Raw genomic sequence first — 22,070 nt, 5'->3', positions numbered from 1 at the left:
TGCAAGACAAAGATAAGATAAGAGCCATCCTTTATTTGCATTTGCACGTTCCGAACATGTGGACACTGAATAGGCTCTTGTAAACACTCTCAGAGCCTGATTGTTGCTCCCCTGCTCGGGAGTCACGCACTATTAATCATGCAGAAATAGGCCAGGCCCTTCGCCGCAACCTAATCCAATACTTCTGCTCAGAATGGTCTATAATTAAAGAGTGCGAGAACTGTTAGAGATGAAACATTAGGATAAGGAGTCGATATAAGCTGGAAGGGCTGAGCCTCCCAACAGTGCACGCAGCTCTGGACCGACGTCAGCAATGAGGCTGTAGGTTTTTACATGTGAAATAAGTCAAAGATCTCTTTAAACCTGCCTCAAACCTGTAGAAACTGACTTTGCTTTGTTTTTTCAGCATATACATCTTGATTCTGTTGGGGGAAGTGGTAGCAGAGCCAGTCACAGGTGAGTTACCTGAAATATTCCAAACTATTGAGCTATTTTTTCAAATATGCCAGTGGACGTAGCACCTTTCTGTCCTTGCTATCCAGCCCGTAGAGGCGTGCTGATGTTGCTGAATGGTGAGAGGATCCATCTGATGCCATTTCTAGACACACATTGCTACAAATCCCATTTTAATAACATCAACACCCACTTCCGTCTGTCCTTTTAGAGGCCCTGGCCATGACTACGGAGAAGACGGTGGTGTCGACCCCTGCAGGTTTGTGCTTGAAATCCACACTAGCAGATGTCGTCGATGTTTCACGCGCTGCTGACTATCATATTTGCTATTGCAGCGTACAGGAAGCCTAACCCCGCCAATAAAGCAGAGGTAGAGCCAGACTCCGAAGGTGAGAACGTGAGCCTCCACTGGGGACCTGCTGCAGGCCCAGGTTAGGGGTTAGAACCTGTCTGAGTCCATTAGAAATAACATAAATCTCATCACAGACGTGTCCGAAGCAGCATCGGAAGAGAAGATGACGGGTAGGTGGCGTTTCCTCATGTAGAACATGGAGATCATCTATCTTTAGTTCCTGGTCAGATGTTCTAACGACTGTCCTGAAAGATTCCGACAGTCAGGAGATCCCGTCCTCCAAGGCCATGCAAGCAGGGAAACCTCCATTCAAGAGGAGGACAGCCGTAGACGAGATGATCAGGAGGTGGGCGCAGGAGCGGGGCAGCAGGGAGAGGAACGATCCTGACAGCGAAGAACACCCCAGTCCTTCAGGAGCTCAGGCGCTCTGCCCAGACAGGACGGCAGAACCAGCCAGTGATGATCAAAGCAGGGACCTGCAGGACCCGGACAGTCCGGAGGGCAACTGCGGCAGACCAGCACCAGCGGGTAACCGAAGAGGCCCGGGTCTCTCAGGAGGGCTTTCCAACAGGTTCTGAGCACTAATGATCTTCCTTCTCCCCTTCAGAAGGCCGAGACTTGGAGATCCCAGCGAGGTCTCCGGCGGGTGAGTAGAGGAACACGCTGACCGAGATGATCGGAATGTTATTTCAGAGCTTGTCTGCTTTGGAGGTGCAGCTCCTCCGGAGAACAAGCGGAGAGCATCCGGTCCGACCAAGAGCCAGAGGCCCTGAAGATGACGCGGAGGTGTGTTTGGTCTCGTTGTGGTGCTGTTATATTAAAAGATGGTGGATTTAACCGAGCTGGGTTCAGGGCTCAGGGGAGCGATGACTTGGTTATTTTTCCTTTCGTCTCTCCATCCTGATTCAGTGGCGATTCATCCGTGGAGTCATCGGGTTGTGACCGGATCCTTCCACCCACACTTCCCTCTGGGAGGTTCTTTCATGTTTTTGACCTAATGTTTCTTTGTGTGTTGTGTGAACAAACGGAAGGGAGACGGTGGAGTTAATCGGACCATTTATAACCCCCAGGTTTAGAAAGGAATACAGTTATTTCATTAATGTTTTGACTCTCTTCAACGAATAAATAAGAAAACCAAAATAAAAGCAGCCTTTTTTTCATTTTACCATCTTAAATGTATCCATTTGGTAAGTTTCCTCATAAATTAAACGACATTTTCTGGAAGTTTAAGAGCTACAGGACATAAAAAGTCAGCAAATAAAGTAAAAATCAATTGCAAAGAAAAAAAGATTCCATAAAAGCCGTGTTACACATTTCAGATCTTGAGCTTTAATGCTGCAGGGACACAACAACTTACCATCAAATATTGACGGACAAGTACCCGATTTTCTTTATGGGATGGATTCATTCATTTGCTAAAAGTTTCTAGTTCGCTGTACACGTCTGACTGGACTCCCTGTAACGCCTACAAAATAAAAGCAATTTATTCCCAAAAAGAAGTCAATTGATACATAACCCAGAAAGCTGGATGTACGAAGGAGGGTTTTTACCTGGTAGGGTGACTCCGTGACCTCTGACCCTGATGTCGTTGCTCTTGATGTGGCAGTTCTTTTACCTGCTTAAATAAAAACCCACTTTCATGTGTGTGTGAAGTAAAATGGAGCCATCAGGAAGAGGAAGGCAGCGCTCACTGTCAGGGTCCCTCCGTCTCTTGAGCTTCGTCATGAGGCAGAATACAGAGGCGGTGATGAGGAGGGTCAGGAGGATATCGGTGATCATAACGGCCATCAGTACCCACGTTTTGATGACATAACAATGGCCACAAGCTGTGAAGAGAGGAGACGTTTGAACACTGCAGCACAGAGGCTGGAAATCAGCAGCGAGAGTTGCTGAACCTGCCTGGATGTCCTTCAGCAGAGCCTGCGGAGATAGAGAGAGAGACCTCAGACAACACCACCCACAGCCAGAGCCTCCCGCAGTCGCCCCAACGGCACTCACCAAACCAGGGGCCCACAACACACAGGCCGTCGGACATGTTCGCTGCGTCGCTCCCTGGTGGAAACGGGTGGGGGGAGGCTGAGAACTCTCTTCTCTCTCAAGTGGATGCGACGTCGCCTCCTCAATACGACATGTTGGATGTAGAGGAGTCTGGTGGGAGTCTGGAGGGGGTCCGGCGAAGAAGAAGAAGTGGATGTGACTTCTGTTTCGGGGTCTCAAGAGCTAGACTGGGATCCAGGCCTGCTCTTAGAACTGTCGCAGCGTTAAATGAAAGCACTGAGAGTTAGGTGTGATATGCTTCTGGGAGGACAGTGCTCCTCCTCCTCTTCCCCTGGTCTCAAGGTTTGTGCAGACTATTTAGGTCACTCCATTGGTAAACCACAGCTGTAAAAGTAATGTGAAGTCAAAAAGGTACTTTTTATTGAGCCTGAACTGCCACAGTGTGAATACATCCCAGTCTATTGACAAAATTATTCTAGTGAATAGAAACTCTGCTGTTATAAATTCAAAATGTCTCTGATCTTCTTGGGAAAAGTCCAGCAAAATTAGTGCTGAAAACTATTACTATATATATTACTAGAGTATAAAACTATACTATGACTATATATTACTATATCCTATACCATTACCACTATACAAATCTAAAAAAAAGTAGTTAGAATGATTTAAAACCTTTAAAACTTCATGGAGGCGTCAAATATGAAGAGCATTTTCTTTGAAATGGGAACTATCAACCAACTGAGAATTTCCTGTTCCACTTCCTATTGTGTATATATTTATATATCTAATAAGCACACACACACAGACACACACACAGACACACACACACCCACACACACACACACACACACACACACACACAGAATCAGCCACTGACATGAAAAAGGCTCAGTCAACCTGTTAAACAGTTTAACAGTCAACAGTTTAGACCAGCATCCCATAATAAGCTCCAGTCGGCCACATGTCTCAGCTGCTGCTGTAGGACACAATAATTTCACACACCTCTAAGGTCACACAAATATGTTTCTAGGACAAAAACACAGAAATGCTCTAAATTATGAGCTCTCAAAGGCCAAGAAGCACAAACATTTATTTTTAATAAAAAAAATCATCAAAATAAAAGTTTTTTAAAAAGCAGGACGATAAGAAGATATTTCATGTTTTATCTGCTACATTTAAAAAAATAAAATAAAAATCTACTTTCTTATTTAATAATATTATATGAACTAAAAAGACAGCTGAGAGGGGATACGGATGGAAAACTGCATTAATATGGTGTAATTCTGCTTAAAATGGGGCTGTCTCTCTACATTCTTGACCTCTTGACCCCTTCTTCTGCAGAATTCTTCCATTTTGGCGGTTGTTTGTTGTTTTTCTTGACGTTGGCCCGTGTGTTCATGTAAATATTGTCAGCTGTGAGGAGAGAAACCAGGTCGCACATTTAATGGCAAAGTTGCCGCCCGTGGAAGACAAATCTCAGGCCTCACCGCTCTTTATCGCCTTCTGTCGAGTGCTCGCACATCTGTAGGTGATGGCGACGATGATGAGGGTCAGGACCACATCTGCCCCGATGACGCCGGCTACCGTCCACGGCTCAATCCTGTAGCAAGACACAGAGCTGTCTGGGGGGGGAGGGGCGGACAGGTGGAAAATATCAGGGCTTAGCCTCTTGGTTCTTTTATTTTGAAACATCAATCATTAAAATCCAGCCGACTGCATCTTTTGTGGGTCACCGTACCTGTAGACGCCGCCGCCAGTCCTTCGAGAAGGGAAAGGAAAGAGAATCATCACCTCTGCTGATGTCAGTTAGGTTTCTTCGTGCTATAAAATATCTGTGGTTGCATTTTCCTGTCAGACCCCCTCGGTGTGTCTGTGAGGTGTGTATTTATGTGTATGTATGTGTATGTGTGTTTGTGTGTGTGTGAGGGAGTGAGTGTGGGTGTGAAATACAGAATAACATGCATACCGAGAATGTTGCAAAGAATAAAAGCACTGGTCAAAGATCTGCCGGGCGCCATTGTCAATGCAACGCTTTTGGGAGAAAAAAGAAGATTTTTAAAAAGTCTGTACTTAACAATAACCAATTATAGTTATGTCTCACAATTTTACGCTTTTATATTCAAATCAGCTGGATAATTGCTACTATTTTAGGTCTGTATTTCATGAAAACACTGTGAACCAGAAAACCACTGATTTGAACAGATTAAAAGCATCCTGAACTGATTAGTTGGGGTGGGTGGGGGGGGGGGGGGGGGTGGGGGTGGGTTAAAAACACAAATACAAAAGTGAAACAATCCATCATTTGTCACTAAAATCACACACAAATCTATTTGTGAGTAACCGTCACAGAGGATCCCGTCTGACAGCTACAACATAGAGGGAAAGTAAGAGGAGCTGTGTGCGTACCTGCTGTTGCTCCGCTGGGGTCCAAAAGAAGATGTGACTCCAATCAAAACTGTTTCGATAGTCACGGCTTCTTCCTGCCTCTGCAGAGCATGGCGGTGGGGTTGGTGGCAGTGGAAAGTCTGTTTCAAAGCTGGTGTCATCAGGGGCTTAAAATCTAACAAACTGGCTTGAGGCTAGATTCTCCTCCATAATTCTAAATCAACCAAAGTGACTCAAAAGGTGACACACATCTATTCAAAAAACACATTTGAAAAGCCAACTGTCTGTATTTACCTGAGGCAAATGTTGAAATTCTTCCAGAATGTAAAGTTTGGAACATGTTTTCAGCTATGTTGACTAAAACTGCCCATCAACTGAACAAACCTACTCGCAATCACATTAAATAGTTAGAAAAAAAACATTTAAATTCTCCTTCCTGCCGTCTCAGCCAGCCTGATTGACTGTGCACGCACAAGCCTGGCAGCTCCGGCAGGGGGCGCTGTCACACTGCCTTTAAAAAGACTGGGTGGCTCAGCAGAGCCGCAGGGACCCTCGACATGAAACCACAAATTAGGGGGGACAGTTGGCATGCACGTGACGTCATCCAACCCAGAAATGGGTGCTTCTTTGGAACTGACTCACCTCCAGCGAGTAAAAATGACGCTTGACTTTAGTGTTTTGACAGAACTGAGTGATGAACATTTCCAGGAGCCCATGGAGGAGCCCCCCAGTGTGGAAGCTCCTTCATCTACCGGCAGAAATCAAAAACCTCATATCTATAACAGGCAGGCGAATCACAGACCTGCTTTTTTTCTCAGAGTATGATTATGATATGATATAATACTATTGCAGGTTTTCTGTGTGGTCCACCAAAGAGAGCTCCAGTTACTACAGAAGCCTGTTAGTTTTTGTCCCCATGACAACTATTGAGATATCATCTCGAACCACCTCTATTCCAAATATTGAATTTCCCCCAAACGGAACCGGGCTTCTCCACTGATTTCCCAAATGAACAATTTCCACTTATTTTGCATCTGCTTGAAAGCAAATCTTAAATCATGTTTTCTTTCAAAGGGACTGTATATGGATCCAGGCATCAATGGGTTAAACGGGTTATCTAAGCCGCCCTAAAGGGGAAAAACTGACTGATTGAATCGTTATTTTGATCTTTCTAAACAAAACACCGTTATGGAATGTGGAACTATAATGTTTCCTTTAAAACAATCGAATGAAAATGAAACTACGGTATATTGTTTTTTTTATTATGATTGTTGTTAAAAGATATGGGTTGTCCCATTGGTAGAAATTAGAACAATTGAAGAGATTTTTTTTGGGTCATCGTGAAACAAACGATCAGAAATTCTGTTCTATTCAATTGATATTTGAGCAGTTTATCAAAGTCCTGATGAGGTCGAAGCCATGAAGATACAAACGAGCTTCAGAGGAGCTTCTTTAGTTAACTGGCGTGTTTCCCCTCACGTAGATCATCTGTTGGAACACATCTAAACTCCAACCCGAGCAGAGTTCACCCTGACTTTAAATTGTAAAGTGGATAATCTGGGGTTAATCCGACTCGTAATTACACAGCAAAGGCAGCAAACTATGACACATACCTGAACTACTGATGTGTCAGGCTGATATTTTCAGAGCCCCCCCGCGTATTAGGTCGCTTCTATTTGTTTAACAAAGATAAAAGAGCCCAGATGGGTGACGGCTGCTGCTCAGCCAGTGGTGTCGCTGCTGTGTGGCTCCCCCCGCGGGGGGCGTGGCCTGTGGTCAGGGGAGTGGGGGGAGCTGTGTGGCTCCCCCCGCGGGGGGCGTGGTGATGGGGAACAACGTGCTTTGTGTATACAAGCGGCGGCGGAGAGGAGGATCAAAACATCATTTCAGCACAAGAAGAGGACCTGTAACGGATTCCAGAGCGACAACCCGTTTCTGACATGCACTTTGATAAATGTGAGTAGATCACCGGAGATTGCTTTGATCTGTTCTTTAGCCAACCGGGCTATTCGCTGATGTCAAGTTTATTATTCGGTTAGATTTGTGCCGGTTTGGATGGGTTTAGACCCCGAACCTGAGTGGCATTTTTATTTTTTGGTTGTTATGAAGGGTGTTTTCATTCATTCATTCATTCATTCATTGTGACGCGTGTGATGCAGCGATACTGATACTGTTTCTCTCGGGTCTTATGTGAGAGAGATGTGAGTGACTCCAGGACAGTGGACACACGGCGGGGAAGCCCAGACGTGCATCCACCCTTATTCAGGAACTTTCGTTTCTGTTTTCATCTTATAAAAACACACATCTCTGTTGGGATTCCAGCCTGTTCGAAGCCAAAATGAGGAACCCGGTTCCGCACTCTTGCTCTCGACCGAGTTGAAAGGGAAAGGTCGTCGGAATCCCCGGCCTCCTACGCGCATGACGCGCGTGTCCAGGGGTTTCCACAGGTCGCAAGAGTAACGTGGGACCGTGCGTGAACCGAGACTGACCCCCCCCCCCCCCCCCCCACCCCCCCACCTTGCACTGTTACGCTTGTCTGGTCTCAGATTGGAGCGTCAGGTTCAAGTAATGCAGGGTGACACGTTTCAGGGTTTTCCGACAGACCGACCTCAACTACTACTGTTGACCTTTTTCTGAATGTGAGTCCAGCGGGACGGACTTTTGTGCTGACAGGTTCGAAAAGGTGAAAGGTTACAGGTGTAGGGAGCAGTTACGCAAGGCTTTTAAAAAATCTATTCCCCTCATTTTATTTGCACCTTATTTATTTAATTAATTAATTATTTATTACAAATGTCTCTGCCTGTCTGACAGCAGTTAATTTACAACTATTATATTTTTATGGTTCAGCAACATAATCAGAAAACGCCCAACAACAACAATCATCTATCTATCTATCTATCTATCTATCTATCTATCTATCTATCTATCTATCTATCTATCTATCTATCTATCTATCTATCTATCTATCTATCTATCTATCTATCTATCTATCTATCTATCTATCTATCTATCTATCTGTCTGTCTGTCTGCCTGCCTGCCTGCCTGTCTGTCTGTCTATCTGTCTATCTATCTTTATGTCTGTCTGCCTGTCTGCCTGTCTGTCTATCTTTATGTCTATCTTTATGTCTATCTGTCTGTCTGTCTATCTGTCTATCTATCTTTATGTCTGTCTGTCTGTCTGTCTGTCTGTCTGTCTATCTGTCTGTCTGTCTATCTATCTATCTATCTTTATGTCTGTCTGTCTGTCTGTCTGTCTGTCTGTCTGTCTGTCTGCCTGTCTGTCTGTCTATCTGTCTGTCTGTCTATCTATCTATCTTTATGTCTGTCTGTCTGTCTGTCTGTCTGTCTGCCTGTCTGTCTGTCTATCTGTCTGTCTGTCTGTCTATCTATCTATCTATCTATCTATCTATCTATCTATCTATCTATCTATCTATCTATCTATCTATCTATCTATCTATCTATCTATCTTTATGTCTGTCTGTCTGTCTGTCTGCCTGTCTGCCTGTCTGTCTGTCTGTCTGTCTATCTATCTATCTTTATGTCTGTCTGCCTGTCTGTCTGTCTATCTGTCTGTCTGTCTGTCTATCTATCTATCTATCTATCTATCTATCTATCTATCTATCTATCTATCTATCTATCTATCTATCTATCTATCTATCTATCTATCTTTATGTCTGTCTGTCTGCCTGTCTGCCTGTCTGTCTGTCTATCTATCTTTATGTCTGTCTGTCTGTCTGTCTGTCTGTCTGTCTGTCTGTCTATCTATCTTTATGTCTGCCTGCCTGTCCGTCCGTCCGTCCGTCCATCTATTTCGGGGTCACGGGGAGGGGGCACGTTTGGGTGGAGGGTCCACCTGGATGAGTTGCCAGTTCATTGCAGGGCCCTATGTGAGCATTTGTGGGTTTGGTACCTTGCTCAAAGGTACCTCGGCAGTCCTTTGACGGTGTTCTGGCACCTTCTCCTGCTACCAGCACACCTTCCATGTTTTGTACAGTATGTACGACTTTCACTTCTTTCTAAGTAGTCTCATCTATGCAATTTTGGTACTTTTTCAGTCTCATCAGCAGGTCCGTCTCCACTGTGCTAAATATTCAAAATCGGAACTGATTCATTTATTTATTTGAAAGTTTTGTGAAGAGAGAGCAGCCCTGCGCTCAGAACAGTTACAAAAAGACACGAGCCTCTCTTCTTTTGCTCTTCCTCCCGGACATGCATGTGAAATAGGAAGCACGTGTTGATGGTGACGCAGCTCCGACATGTCGAGGGCAGGAAGATGTGGTTAGCTTCACCAAAACCCTCAGCGTAACGGAGCGAGACAGGAAGATGTCATAGAAAATGTTCAGTGGCAGTCCCTCTCCGGAACCCTATTCTGACGATCGCGTCTGATTTGCACGGCCGCAAAACGCATGTTCACAATGGAGGAGGTTCTGCGGGCCTTTATCTCTGCTCTCCGGTTCCACAAGCTAGGTGGAAATGTCACCTGTGGTGGAGGGGTGGAGGTTGATTTTAAGGAAACAGCCTTGTGTGGTCAGAACCTTTAGGCTGGGAAAGAATAGAGCTCTTGTTTTGTCTTTTTTTCCCCCTCACTTTCTCATCACCTTTATACCATTAATGGAAATGATAAATCTGCACCAGCAGGAAAAAGTTCATAGCATTCATGGCAGATGAGATAATCACCATAACAGAACTTGTTGCTCAGAGTTTACAGTGTCATTCGTTAGATCACCACCATGTCAGTTTTTTTTGTTTTTTTTTCTCGGTGGTATTTTTATAGAGCGTGAGGTTTGACCTACCTCATTCAAACGACCCGGTGGTTGAACATATTCTGTCTCGTCAGCACCAAAGGAGAAGCCGTGTTGCACTCTGCCCACTGTGAAGAAACTCCTGGAACAGAAGAGGAAGCGTGAGACGTCCACGGCGCCGCCGTCCTGCACCTCCGCCAGCATCAGCCCGGCTCACACCTCGACTGCACCGGTCAGGGATACAGAGTTGCCTCCAGACACAAGTGTTGGCAGATTTTCGGCTGGTTCTAACTTCCCTGTTCTCTCCTCTTCACAGCAATTCTCCATTACAGAACCTTTCACCTGCACAGGTAAGAGCAGCTGCACCATGCTTGTTACTTCAATAGGCTGATAATGTATTTGTGGCCAAATGAGGCTAAAATGGGTCCAAAAACTGCATCCTTCTGCGCTATGACACCCTAAAACAACATATTTGAATGCTGCTAAGGTAATAAAGCAGGAGCAAGTGCCAACCAACTCTGTTGTATCATTGTTGGAGCAGGTTCTTCTGCGATCCACCACCCACAGCCCAGCATCTCACCTGCAGGCGCATCCAGCAGCTACTCAGACATGGCCGTCAGCTACGAGCAGTGGGCCCCAGCGGCAGAGTCGTTACAGGCCTACTACCCCAGCATCAACATAGAGCCCGGCTACGGCGCCGCCTACGACCTCCCGGTCACGCCAGAATACAGCGCCCAGCAGCTCTCTGTGTTTGGAGACGCCATCAGTCATACATATGTAAGAAGAGTCCTCCACTGCAGATCTTTCTGCCCCTTACAGCTTGCCCATGACGTCCCGTGCTAATTTGTGCAGGAGTGCCAGCGAGCAGATCCCAGTATTCAGAGTTCATCCTGGTCACGGATGGGTCCCAGTCAAAGCGGGCAGGTCTTCTTTGGCTCCCCCATGGACATGGCCAAGCTGGAGGAGGCCAGGATGGTGCTGAGCCGGCTAGACTACAGCCGAGCCACCGAGCAGGATGAAGATGGAGACACGTGGGTGCTTCTGTGTGGATGAAAGAACTTTTAGAGTCTTAATCATCCCCGAAGATTGTAAACAAAAGAAGTTTCATTTTCAGTAGTAACCAACAATTGTGACTCTCGTTTACCACAAATTCTGGCATGACGAGGAAGATGTCAGTGAGTCAGGCTCTGATTAGAACCCACTAGACTAGAAGAAGCAAAGACAAATTCCACTGCGACTGGGACGTCTATGAATGTTTTCCACCCTTTCTGACTAAGTCATTCCTTTTTTCGAGCAGCATTCTGCACATCTACACCGCCAAGGGGCTGAGAGAATACGCGTTCGCAGCTGCGGAGAGGCTGAGGGCCGTGGGCAGACTGGACGCCAAGGAACACAAGGGAAAGGTGCGGAGCGGCGACCTCCAAAAAGCGGCCCGTTTAACCTTGTTGTAAACGTAATGGATTTGGGTTTGTGCAGACCGCTCTGCTGGTGGCGGTGGCCGCCAACCAGCCGGAGATCGTGCAAGACCTGCTGTCACTGGAGGCTGACATCAACGCCTGCGACGTTAATGGCCAGACCGCCCTGCACCTGGCTGCCCACTACGGCTTCCCTGTGGTCCTGCAGGTAAATATCTACTGGAGGATTCTGTGACATTAGTGAAAGACACTAAACCAGGCGTGCCCAGACCAGGTCTCTGAGGGGCGTAATCCAGCCGGGTTTTCTGTCCCACCAGGCAGACAGAGCCTCCGCCTGGATTTTGACCCTCAAGGACCTGGTCTGGGCATGCCTGCCCTAAATATTAAGAGCATATGTTTTTTTCACAGGCAATTCTGTCGAACAAGCCAGCTGTCAACCTGGAGGCCAGGAATTTTGAAGGTATTTTTGCTTCGCTGTCCTGAAACGAGGGTAATGACAGCTTAGAAACAAGATTCAACGCCAAACGTGCCTTTGCCATCTCCTCAGGTATGACCGCTCTGCACTGCGCAGCCATTTCCCACTGTGCCACCATGAAGGCTCTGTCCAGCGGTGGGCTTCCAGATGTTGCTCTGCAGGGCAAAGCTGTAGAGAAGCTCTCCTGTGTGCAGAAGCTCCTCAGCAGCGGTGCATCGCTGCTCAGCCAGGTACCGCAGCTCTCTGCCACATATGCCACATTTACATTATTACCACCTAAAGGACATTTGGGAACTTGAGGTATCAAAGAGATGAATGTGACATGAAATTAATGGTGCCAGAGATCTTGTGGGTTTCAATTTATACCAAGTTTGTGTCTTTTCTTCAATTCCAGGAACTCAAAAGTAACAAGACTGTGCTCCATTTGGCTGTAAAGGAGGGGAACGTGGAGCTGGTCCATTTTCTGCTGAGGACCCCCCTGGCCAACATGAAGGACTTTGTTAACCTGAAGGTGAGAATCACTCACCCCCCTCTGGCTTTTAAACCTGTTCCTCAGTATATCCAGGATTCTCTACATACCTGACTCACGTCGCCCTGTCCCATTGTGCTACAGGCTCACGGCCACACAGCTTTGCACATGGCAGCTGGTCTCCATGGTAACCCCCACCAGGAGGAGATCCTGAGACTGCTGCTGAGCAGAGGAGCTGACCCCAGCATCCGCAACCTGGAGAACGACCAAGCGGCTCACCTCCTGCAGGGCGGCCACCAGGGGGAGCAGGTGAGCTTCCCCACTTGATTTTTGATCCTATCCGACTCAGTATAATCCTAAATTCACCTTTTACCTTAAATTTACCAGCTCAAACTCATGCTGAAGAGACGCAGCACCTCCTCCCGTCGTCGTATCATGTCCTCGCAGGACCTGGAATAATTTTTTCTTCCTTTTTTGGAAGGAATGAATCAAACCCATTTTCCTCTGTTGTAAAGGGGATTGAAAGTTTTGTGGCGTTAGAAGTCTGTGTTCATAAATTTAGCTGCCGTAACCGACCCAGTTTAATCTGAATCAGATTATACAAAAAGGTGTGGCCGTGCAATTTAGGCCTGCTAGTTTAAAAAAAAAATCTAATTCCAATGATGTGATAATAAAAAAAACCCCTATAGTTTATGTGTTTCAGTCCATTTTGCATTTTCTTTTGAAGTACATCGCACGAGTCTTGCAAAAGAAGGGTCTCAATCCCAGCCCACAGTCAGCAGAGAAACCCTGATGTGGTAATCTGATAATCCACCATATATTATTCTGCTGTTTGCATTATCAGATGAATAATCTCTAACTCTGATCAGATTTTTACGGTCATGTAAAAATCCCCTAGAGACTTCATTCTTAGTTTCTATTAAAGAGACATTAAAGAGCAACAGTTCTAACAGGCTACAATCCCAGATTTAAGTTAATTTCTGTGAAATTGTCCCTGAAAACCTTTGACTCACTTGTCAAAAGCCCCCCCCCCCCCCCCCCATCACCAAAGGTTATCATATTGATACACCGGGTGATGACTGATGACAGACCAGCTCACGTTGAGAACATTGGCACCTTTCTTTAGATATGTGTCATCCTTCAGTGTTATTTTCACTTGGAAATATGGAAAGTTTACTGTGTAAAAATGGATGTTGGTTCTGAACGAAGCACAACAGAGATGATAAACAGTCTGACTAACGGTTGATTTGTGTCGTGAGTCACCGGAGAAAGTAAAACCACACAACCAGCAGGAAGGCGAGGACAGCGCCCTCCAAAATCAGACAAGCATTTCTCTTTTCATCATTCTTCCACAACAGCAAAATGCATAATCCAGATGATTGTTTCAATGTCCCTGAAAGGTTACAGTCACCCTTTATTTAAATCTCTGTTTTGTTGGAGTAAAAACCCCTCCAACCAATGTTAGCTTTGATCTGTTACATTTGGCAAATTCTAAAGTTACGTGAAACATGTATGACCCCTGCTATTTATTGTGTGTTTTTCTTTTCCTTGTTATTTATTTCAGGGTGTGTTTCTTTTTTGTTTTTACTTTTTTTTCGGCAGAACAATGAAACATTTACTCTCCTCAGTTAACTTATTAAAAACAGATGATTGATGGAAGCGTTCCGACTTATTTTTGTCCCATTTTGGTCAAAATGTGACTGTTACAGAGAAATAAAATGAAGGGGAGACACCTGGTTCTAAGTAGAGTGCTGACATTTATTTTCTTGTCCTTAATTTACTCTTTTAACTCAAATAAATATGATCAGCCCAAAGACGGAAAATAGAGGACTGGGGGAAACAGGCTGGGACCCCCTGCTGTTGATAATCCAGGAAGGGCCGCAAGCGTGACCCCTGAGGCAACCTTCCATATTCCCGCATATTCTGTATTTTCTATACAGTTTGAGGTGCTGGGAAAAAAGAAGACGAGCAGATTCAGTCGTGAGCTGAGGAATGTGACGACACTTGAACAAGAAGTGGACTTACTGTCTGCTTTGGGAATTTGGGAAGTGGACGAGCTGGAAATGCAAAAAGAGAAAGTGAGCAACACAAACAAGCAGTTATGGTCATTGAAGAAAACAGACAGAAAACATCTCATTAAATGGATCTTTCAGGAGCGCACGCCGGGCGTGACGCAGCCACAAGGCACAGAGCAGGCACATGAAAACACAACCCACGTGGGATTTGTCATCCAGGATTCTCTGCAAACTATGTGTTGGAAATGTGTTTATATGCAGAAGATGCATCCAGGGGAGGGTTAGAAAAAAAAAAGAGGAAACTCAGTTTTATTCAAAAAGCAATACTGGAATAGAGGTTTTCCCCACACAAGTGGGGCATCCCCTTCAAGTCATACAGCATGCACAGGCAGATCATCCATCAGGCCTTGCAGCTCTTACTTGGAGGAGGAGTTTACACATTTTGTACATTTTTTACCTGTTTGAGGGACAACGGATCAGTTACAATGTGGAATGTGCATGATAGCAGGGGCGCGGAGATGGTCGTGGGGTCACTTACTCAGGGCGATTACAATGCCAGTGATGGACATGATGGCAGCGAGGATGACCCCGGTGGTGCGCAGCGTGTCGTAGTCTACAGGGGACAAAAGGGTTCCAGACTTTATTTAAGAATGCTGAGCATCATGGTGATTATTCCACATTTTGAAGTCTCACCGTAATTGAAGTCACTTTGGTCTGGAAACATCGTTTCTGCAGGAGGAACGGGAGAAAAAGAGCTTCAGGAGTGAGCTACTTAGGCTCTGACAGGAGAATTTAACAGCTTTTCAGATCTGCAGGCTCTGCCATCTCGGGAGTGGGAGTGTGTGTGTGTGTGTGTGTGTGCGTGTCCACTGAGACTTAATGCAGCATCTTTGCTCAGCAGAAAAAGACACCCACAAAAAGTGGGTTCGCAGCCTGGAACAGGACAGTTAACATCCCATCAGAGCCCAAACGCTGAAACATGTTGTGATCTGCAGGTCAAAATGACTGAAACAAGCTCTGGTGTAAACTAATCGTCCTGTAGCGTCTTTAAGGTTCCCAGCCCGATGGGGGCTGCAGCGATGCCGCTGAACGCTCGCGTCCAAGCTGAGTTGGCAGTTTTCATTCAGTCCTTTTTTGGTTTGTTATTTTCTTATAGTCAGTGAGATGCTGTTCTGAGCGATAAACATCTTTGTAAAATTGTGGAGTTTGTAACTTTCTCTGGCTGCAGCGCCCATTTAATGTTGCATCAGCAGCCTCTGCAGCAGAGATGCAGCAGCCTGAACTAACCTGTGTGTTCACGTAAAACTATTTATGCCATAAATCCCAATGAAAACCCACAAATGAGGGCAATTTAAAACACATCAATGCATTCAACAACCTAAATAATGTAACAAAAGGTAATAAACATGATCAAACCTGTGGTGGCCATGGCTGCACTGTAGAGATACTGAGGAGCTTGATTTCCAGGTTTTGAATGCAGCCTACTGATGGCTTTGCCTGGTAACAGCTGGACGCAGCAGACGACGCCCCCTGGTGGCTGCAGCCCAACGTTGCATTTAGAGATGCGGAGTTGTGCCAAGGAGTTGCCCCTTTAGCTAATTTAAGATCACTAAATATATGCTACTATTAAAAATGTATGAACACAAGCATTTATGTCTTCCAAAACTACACTATTTATTCTAAATGCAACTTTGTGCTCCCCGTTTTCCTCCAGGCTTCGTGTTTTAGCTGCAGAACATGATTATTTTCTTTGCTTAGACAACAAAGCCTACACAGGTTTTATATTTGCAGAGGCTGCCCGAGACATCGTGGCTCAACAATCTCAATAAAACCAGAAGCAAAGATGATCAACTGAGCAGTTCTTCACTGAACAACCTTCTGCAGGAGTGACGCCATGCAGCACATACATCACTGCCTTGCTGCTGCATTTCTGCAGGATGTGTGACTGGGCTGACTGCGGCATCTGCACATGCATAATGCAGCACCACAGGGACAGTGTTTACTTACAGGACAAAATGATGACTTTTTTGATTTAATATATTTTATTTTATGTAATCTGAACGGCACAACACACACATAGTCAGATTGTCGTTACCAATAAAGACACAGAGTAAAAACAAAAGAAATGGATCACAGTTTGTTTCTAAAAGGAGCTTGTAGAAAAAGATGATCGATATTTGCTGCCTCCTGCTGGCAGCGCCACGCGATTGCGGGGAAAGAAAGCTAAGGTTCTTTTTTTTTGCAACTGTTTGCACAAAAAAGGCAGCACTGAGGTCTGTGAGACACCCACCAGCCTCCTCCGCTCGTCTGTTTCATCAAACTGTGGAAATAGTCACAGATTAGCAAAAAAAAAAGCATTAACCGTCTTATTCTGTTGAGGAATAAACCAAAACTATTAACCTCTTTGAGCAGCATCAGGACCTCTGGGGCTTAGAAAAACAACACAATTACTCACAGAATTTCACAGGTGGCTGACAAAACTCACTAGAACTTTGCGGTTTAAATAGGAGTATTTGCTGGCGAGAAAAACCTCAACTTACTTTGACTTGTTATTCTTGGAGCAGTTGCATTTTCGAGCTGTTTGTGGTGAGAGAGAAATAAGAACGACAGCCAGTTATAATGAATATCAAAATAAACATGAATATGGAGCAGCAGGTCCAGCCGAATGGCTTTGGTTTTGGAGCCAAGTGCACTAAATCACACTTGAGCCAAAGACGAGAACCAGAGCAACACACTTAGTAACATAATGGTACATCCTGTGCACGAAACCTGACCTACAGCAGCATGTGTTATGTTGTGCATGTGCCCGAAACAGCTGGTAAACCCAGTCAGAAGCAGCCCGCAAAGACTGACCTACATGCAAGCGTTTTGAAAGTTGACGCTCAGCGAATCACCCGCTCCCAAGAGGCAAGGGCAGCATTTTAAAAATTGCCCCATAAATTCTTCCTGTTTTGGCAGTTCTTTTCCCCCGGTCCGAGCGGTTTATAATGGAAAATGTGTCTTATATAATCAGCCTGGAGCCTGAAAAAGCAACAGTGAGTCGGTTTCGTGACCCACCCGCTCATTTCCTGACGATAGCTGATCCTAATCCGCAGTTATATTCTGGCCACAAATGTTCCTTAAAACACCTTAGACATATTTCTTCATGGTTTCTGCTGAGAGCGTTTGGTTGCGCTGACCAGGACCAGCAGAATCTGCCCGTTTGGATAGGATCCAGTGGATTCTTTACCGTCTGGTTTTTAGTTTCAAGGCTGCTGGCAACAACAACCCGGGCTCAGGGGCGAGAGGAGGAAGGGGTAAGTTGCGAAGGGCAAATAGTTGGGTTGGTGTGAGAGCCCAGGCCGCGGGAGGAGCTGCGGAGACGCACAGAGCCCGTTTGTGCTGCAGCGGGGAGGGGTACGAGGTACACACACACACACACACACACACACACACACACACACACACACACTCGGCGGCAGGTAGACAAACACTTACTGACGATGAGAGCAATGCCCATGAGGAAGAGGACCACAGCGAAGATCAGGCCCCCAATTCTCAGAGACTCGTAATCTGAAAGGAAAAAAACAGAGTAGGAACAGGATTAAAGATTTATTTGGAATCAGCAACTTTATTAACTTTTACGGGGCGGGATCCACAGGGAGTGAAAGACGCCAACTCGTCTCACGCCTTTCCCGTCTGGGGGGGGGGGGGGGGTGACGGCGGTGAAAACGGCGCTCGGACTCACCGTAGTGAAAATCACTGTCGTAGTCTACAGAAGAGAAGAGAGAGGAATCAAAGCCATAGACACTAAAGAGGGAGATGAAATGTCTGTCCAAAAGCTTCAGCGGTAGCAACATTCACCTTTGTCATCAGCCGACGCTGCTGTGGGAGCAACAGAAACATCGTTAGTCATTAACGCTTTGGTCTGAGCGCCACATGAGCACGTCTACCCCTGGTGGGGAGGCACACCTGGTTCAGACGCTGACGTTCATCATCAGATCACAATGTGATCACTAGTCAAAGGTTACGATCAAAGCCCTCAGCTCTCATGTTCACCAATATTTAATGAGCTCTTCCTTCAGCCGTTAGCAACATTTCCTTAAAATCTGTTCATCATTTTGTGAGTTTTTAATTAAATCCTGGCTATCTCTTAACCTCAGTGGAAGTTAAACCTGTGGTGACCTACGGTGCCAAGAATTAGAAATAAGGTAATCATCCTAAGGTTCAGAAAAAATGGATCGAGCTTTGCTGTTTTAAAGCCCTCTCAGGTCACATGGAGACTAAAAAATGAAAACATGTGAGCAGGATTAACGTGCGCTCTGGTTTGACCGGTGAATTATAGACACACGAGAGGTAGACACATCATTAGAGTGGCCGTCTGAGCAGCGACTTTAATAACAAAGACTTTATTTTTGGAATTTCCAAACAGACATTTCGTTGGTTTTATTCCACAATCTGCGCAGATTTGAAAATGTGTCAAACTGATCATTTAAAAGAGGACTGAGGTGTTTTACAATTTCAGTAAAATGTAACAAAGATTAAGAACAACTTCATTGTGGGTAAGGGTCGAGGAAAAGGTATTAATTAAATACATTTAAAAAAGAAAGTAAAACGCCTTAAACAAAATCTGTTAAACGGGATTTGTCCTTTGAAGCAATTTCCGCCTTTTTATGAGGGAACCAGTGATTTCACATAGTGTTGCAGGCACATGAGCCTCAGCAGATGAAGAGCCTGAGCCGAGTGTGCTGATGCAGGCAGGACGCACAAAAACCCCCCAGCAGCCGTCTGAACGAAGGATTTCAAACCCCGTCGGACGAGGAAACATTTCCACCAGTCACATGTGGCCTTTTGTCACAGCCAAACACACAAATGAGGAGCAGCCCGACGTGGAAAAGGAACACTTCCCCAGTAACAGAAACTGGGAGCGTCGCACGCCTTTCACCAACAAGCAACGCAGCCACAGCAAACGTAGGCAGCGGAACCAATAACTGGAGTAGCCATGCTGCGCCCGGATGCAGGAAACTTACCGGAAACCTCCCTGCCAAATGCTGATCCTGTTATACACACACATCAGTTCTGTTATACGACACGTGGAACACAAGTGGGGCCACACGAGAGCCAGCTGAACTCCCACAAAGGACAGTTTTAAATAGCAAACTGCCAAAGCTCCACACTGACTCTCTAAACAGTGAGCAGGAGAGGATTTTAAGCAGCACGTTGTGCAGCTGCGCAGCAATGAACCCCCATAGGGCAAATAAATGTTATTACAACGTTATTACAACACTTATTACAGCATAACCCCCAAAAAAATGTTCTAATATTGATGTGATTTAGATGTAAAAACATTAGTTGGGTTCTCCATTATTTGGTTTAATTTGTGAGGGTTAATGACCAGCAGAGATTAATGCTATAAACGTGCACGAGAAGAGAAAGAACTCAGAACTGTCTGGGATATTTAACTCTTCCTCGGTGGGAGGATCTCTAGTTAGGGAATTATGGAGAATAGTGCTCACCGAGTGCAGGGGCCAGCCAGCAGCTGAATGCCACCAACACCACGAGATCCATCATACCTGTCGGGGAAAAAGACCCAAATGAGTCTCAATATCACAGAAGAGACTTATTAACACGGAGCATTAGACACAAACAACAGTTACGCCAATAGAAAGCCCGTGTTTGTATTTTAGTGCCGCTTTTTGAGCCAATTTTCACTCTCTTCCAGCGGAAAAAGGCGGATGAATGATGATAAATGAAGTCATTCCCCCAAAACTTTCAACGCTCCTCTGAACTGACACTGAATTCCAGATGATTAACGACTCTTAATGACAAGTGGAATGAATTACAGCAGTGTTTCTGTTCAATTAGCCGCAGGATAAGCCGCATTAACAACCCCACCCCCTCTAAGTTAGCTCCTCTGTACGTGCAGTTGAGGGCCCCAGGGGATCCGTCTGAATAACACCGTCCTCTGGCTCTGGGGTCAGACGGGGGCTATTTCAGGCCCAGCACATCAAAGCTGGTAGGGTCAGGGTGGAATGTAAGGCTGGTGGGTTGCTTTAGTCATCCAATTTAGAACATGAACATCTTGAGACTGTTTTCCTGGATCATACTGGGAGGGGGGGCTCTCACGACCCAGGGGCCTTGTTTTCACTGTTTTTTAAAGGGGGTTTCTTGCTGCTCTTCTGCAGTGTAACATTGTTTAAATCAAATGAAAACCTTTGACAGGCTATCAACAGATCTCAGGTCAGGGAGGTTCTAGTTTCTGTGACCTCTGTCTTCAAACCTCCACAATTTGCCGAACGATGCAGTTGCAAACACCTGGGAGCAAGAGGAAAGAAAGACCTACACTTTAACTCCAGAAATAGGATTAACAGGAATCACCATTCAATCTGGTTTAATCCTAGAAATTCTTCTGGCCAAGGGCATCTAGTTACCTCGATGTTTTGACCAATGAATAGCAAAGAAAAGGACATAACAAAGGCCCAGTTTTGGGTAATTCCGCGGCTTTAGGCTTCTCTCCACCGCCAGAGAAGAACGTCTTCATTGTGGCCTGTGTTTGCCACACAACTCCAGACTTCCCAGTTCATCCCACTGTTGCGTCTCCCAGTCTAACGAAAACACTGACCCACTCCCGCGTATCAATAGATCCTCACATGTTTGTGTGGAAGCAAGTGCGCGTCTGTGCGTAATTGCCTGCACGTGTTGTCAAGGAATTTGAACGGGAAGTGGAGGGTGAAACCGGAAACCTAATCACCAAAACAGCACCGCCAGCTTTCATATAAGATGTTTAGGCTGCGGGTGGCTCAGATGTGTCCAAGCACACGCGTGCGTTCTGAGGAGCGCGTTTCGCCAACTTACCGTCTCTCCGCCCAGTGAACCCAACTTTGCTGTCTCCGGCTGCAGCGGTGACACAAACACACAAACACACACGGTGCACAACAATCCTTCCTCCTTAAACTTACAGAAACTCTGGAAGACTGTGGGAAAGTTCCCCTGCCTGCTTCGACCCCCCCTTTACTACGTATGTCCGCTCCTCCTTCATCTGGTCTCAGGAATGAGGGGGAGGGTGGGGGCAGGGTGCTGCTGTGGGCGACACCAGCTCCCCTAACTGACCGTGCAGAGGTGAACCACTCGGATAACTGCAGCACACACCGGTGCCATCAGCGGGTTTGGGGGATGGTTAAACCGGCTGCTGAGGACAGAAAACTGGGGCTTTTTGATGGTCTCAGTCTGTCACTGAGATCTAGAGAAGCCTGTCTGCCTGGAGGAACCAAGATCTGAGCAGTGTAAACTTTATCATCTTGTGATCACAATATCCTCCCAGGCTGCAGGAAAAGCTGTCATGGAATTTGCGTGACTGTTTTCCTCCTCTACCCAGCAACAGCCAACTTTTTAATGAAACTGCTGCATTTAATTTGCTGCTTTATTATTTAAAAACAACAACAAGCGATGAAAACGTGGTAACAGCCATGAAAACATAATAAAAGCAGACTCCGTGCGTGTTATAATGCCCTCCTCCTCTAGGTGGGGGTGTTGGCCTTCAGACCCAGGTCGTGTGGGCAACTTCCGTTTTACCGTATTTCCAGGCGCCATTACACAATTTTGTTGAGGGTCTTGGTCTGGGTGGACTCAGGACCTTTTAATGAGACCAGCGCTGATGCTTTTTGTCCATCCCGACTAGAAAGATTAATAAATTAAAATCGTGGGTACAGTAATGACTCCCACCCAAGCTGCTGTGTCACAGGCCAACAGCTAAAAACCCCACTGGGAAAGTTTACTAGTCTCGGCA

The 22,070-nt window shown here is 45.8% G+C and overlaps 3 protein-coding genes across 14 annotated transcripts; 1 reads left to right on the top strand and 2 right to left on the bottom strand.

Annotated features, from left to right (window-relative positions):
* Positions 1-13: 13 nt before the first annotated feature.
* On the bottom strand, positions 14-3,717 carry tyrobp (transmembrane immune signaling adaptor TYROBP). 2 transcript variants are annotated; one of them, XM_029839263.1, is made up of 5 exons: positions 2,804-3,717; positions 2,705-2,725; positions 2,497-2,631; positions 2,356-2,423; positions 14-2,270 (listed from the first exon to the last, which is right to left on the bottom strand). In XM_029839263.1, exons 1-5 carry the CDS (start codon positions 2,838-2,840, stop codon positions 2,214-2,216), a joined length of 318 nt encoding a protein of 105 aa, XP_029695123.1. In that variant the 5' UTR covers positions 2,841-3,717; the 3' UTR covers positions 14-2,213. The 2 variants fall into 2 exon arrangements, with proteins under 2 accessions (XP_029695123.1, XP_029695124.1); XM_029839264.1 differs by having other exon boundaries at positions 2,356-2,420.
* A 3,301-nt stretch (positions 3,718-7,018) lies between these two features.
* On the top strand, positions 7,019-13,670 carry nfkbid (nuclear factor of kappa light polypeptide gene enhancer in B-cells inhibitor, delta). The gene is made up of 12 exons (XM_011605790.2): positions 7,019-7,144; positions 10,027-10,163; positions 10,248-10,281; positions 10,473-10,708; positions 10,784-10,962; positions 11,229-11,334; positions 11,408-11,554; positions 11,755-11,806; positions 11,894-12,051; positions 12,216-12,332; positions 12,435-12,599; positions 12,678-13,670. Exons 1-12 carry the CDS (start codon positions 7,129-7,131, stop codon positions 12,747-12,749), a joined length of 1,419 nt encoding a protein of 472 aa, XP_011604092.2. The 5' UTR covers positions 7,019-7,128; the 3' UTR covers positions 12,750-13,670.
* Positions 13,671-16,328: 2,658 nt separating this feature from the next.
* Positions 16,329-21,373, bottom strand: LOC101063646 (FXYD domain-containing ion transport regulator 6-like). 11 transcript variants are annotated; one of them, XM_029839172.1, is made up of 9 exons: positions 21,244-21,373; positions 19,801-19,857; positions 19,315-19,341; positions 18,149-18,166; positions 18,033-18,056; positions 17,783-17,857; positions 16,846-16,882; positions 16,706-16,734; positions 16,329-16,625 (listed from the first exon to the last, which is right to left on the bottom strand). In XM_029839172.1, exons 2-9 carry the CDS (start codon positions 19,853-19,855, stop codon positions 16,621-16,623), a joined length of 270 nt encoding a protein of 89 aa, XP_029695032.1. In that variant the 5' UTR covers positions 19,856-19,857; positions 21,244-21,373; the 3' UTR covers positions 16,329-16,620. The 11 variants fall into 11 exon arrangements, with proteins under 11 accessions (XP_029695032.1, XP_029695028.1, XP_029695030.1 ...); XM_029839168.1 differs by having other exon boundaries at positions 18,149-18,169; positions 21,244-21,365; XM_029839170.1 differs by having other exon boundaries at positions 21,140-21,310.
* Positions 21,374-22,070: the final 697 nt, after the last annotated feature.

Source organism: Takifugu rubripes, chromosome 7 (genome assembly GCF_901000725.2).
Source record: "Takifugu rubripes chromosome 7, fTakRub1.2, whole genome shotgun sequence".
Lineage (NCBI taxonomy): Eukaryota > Metazoa > Chordata > Actinopteri > Tetraodontiformes > Tetraodontidae > Takifugu > Takifugu rubripes.
This window is presented reverse-complemented; position numbering and strand designations above follow the sequence as displayed.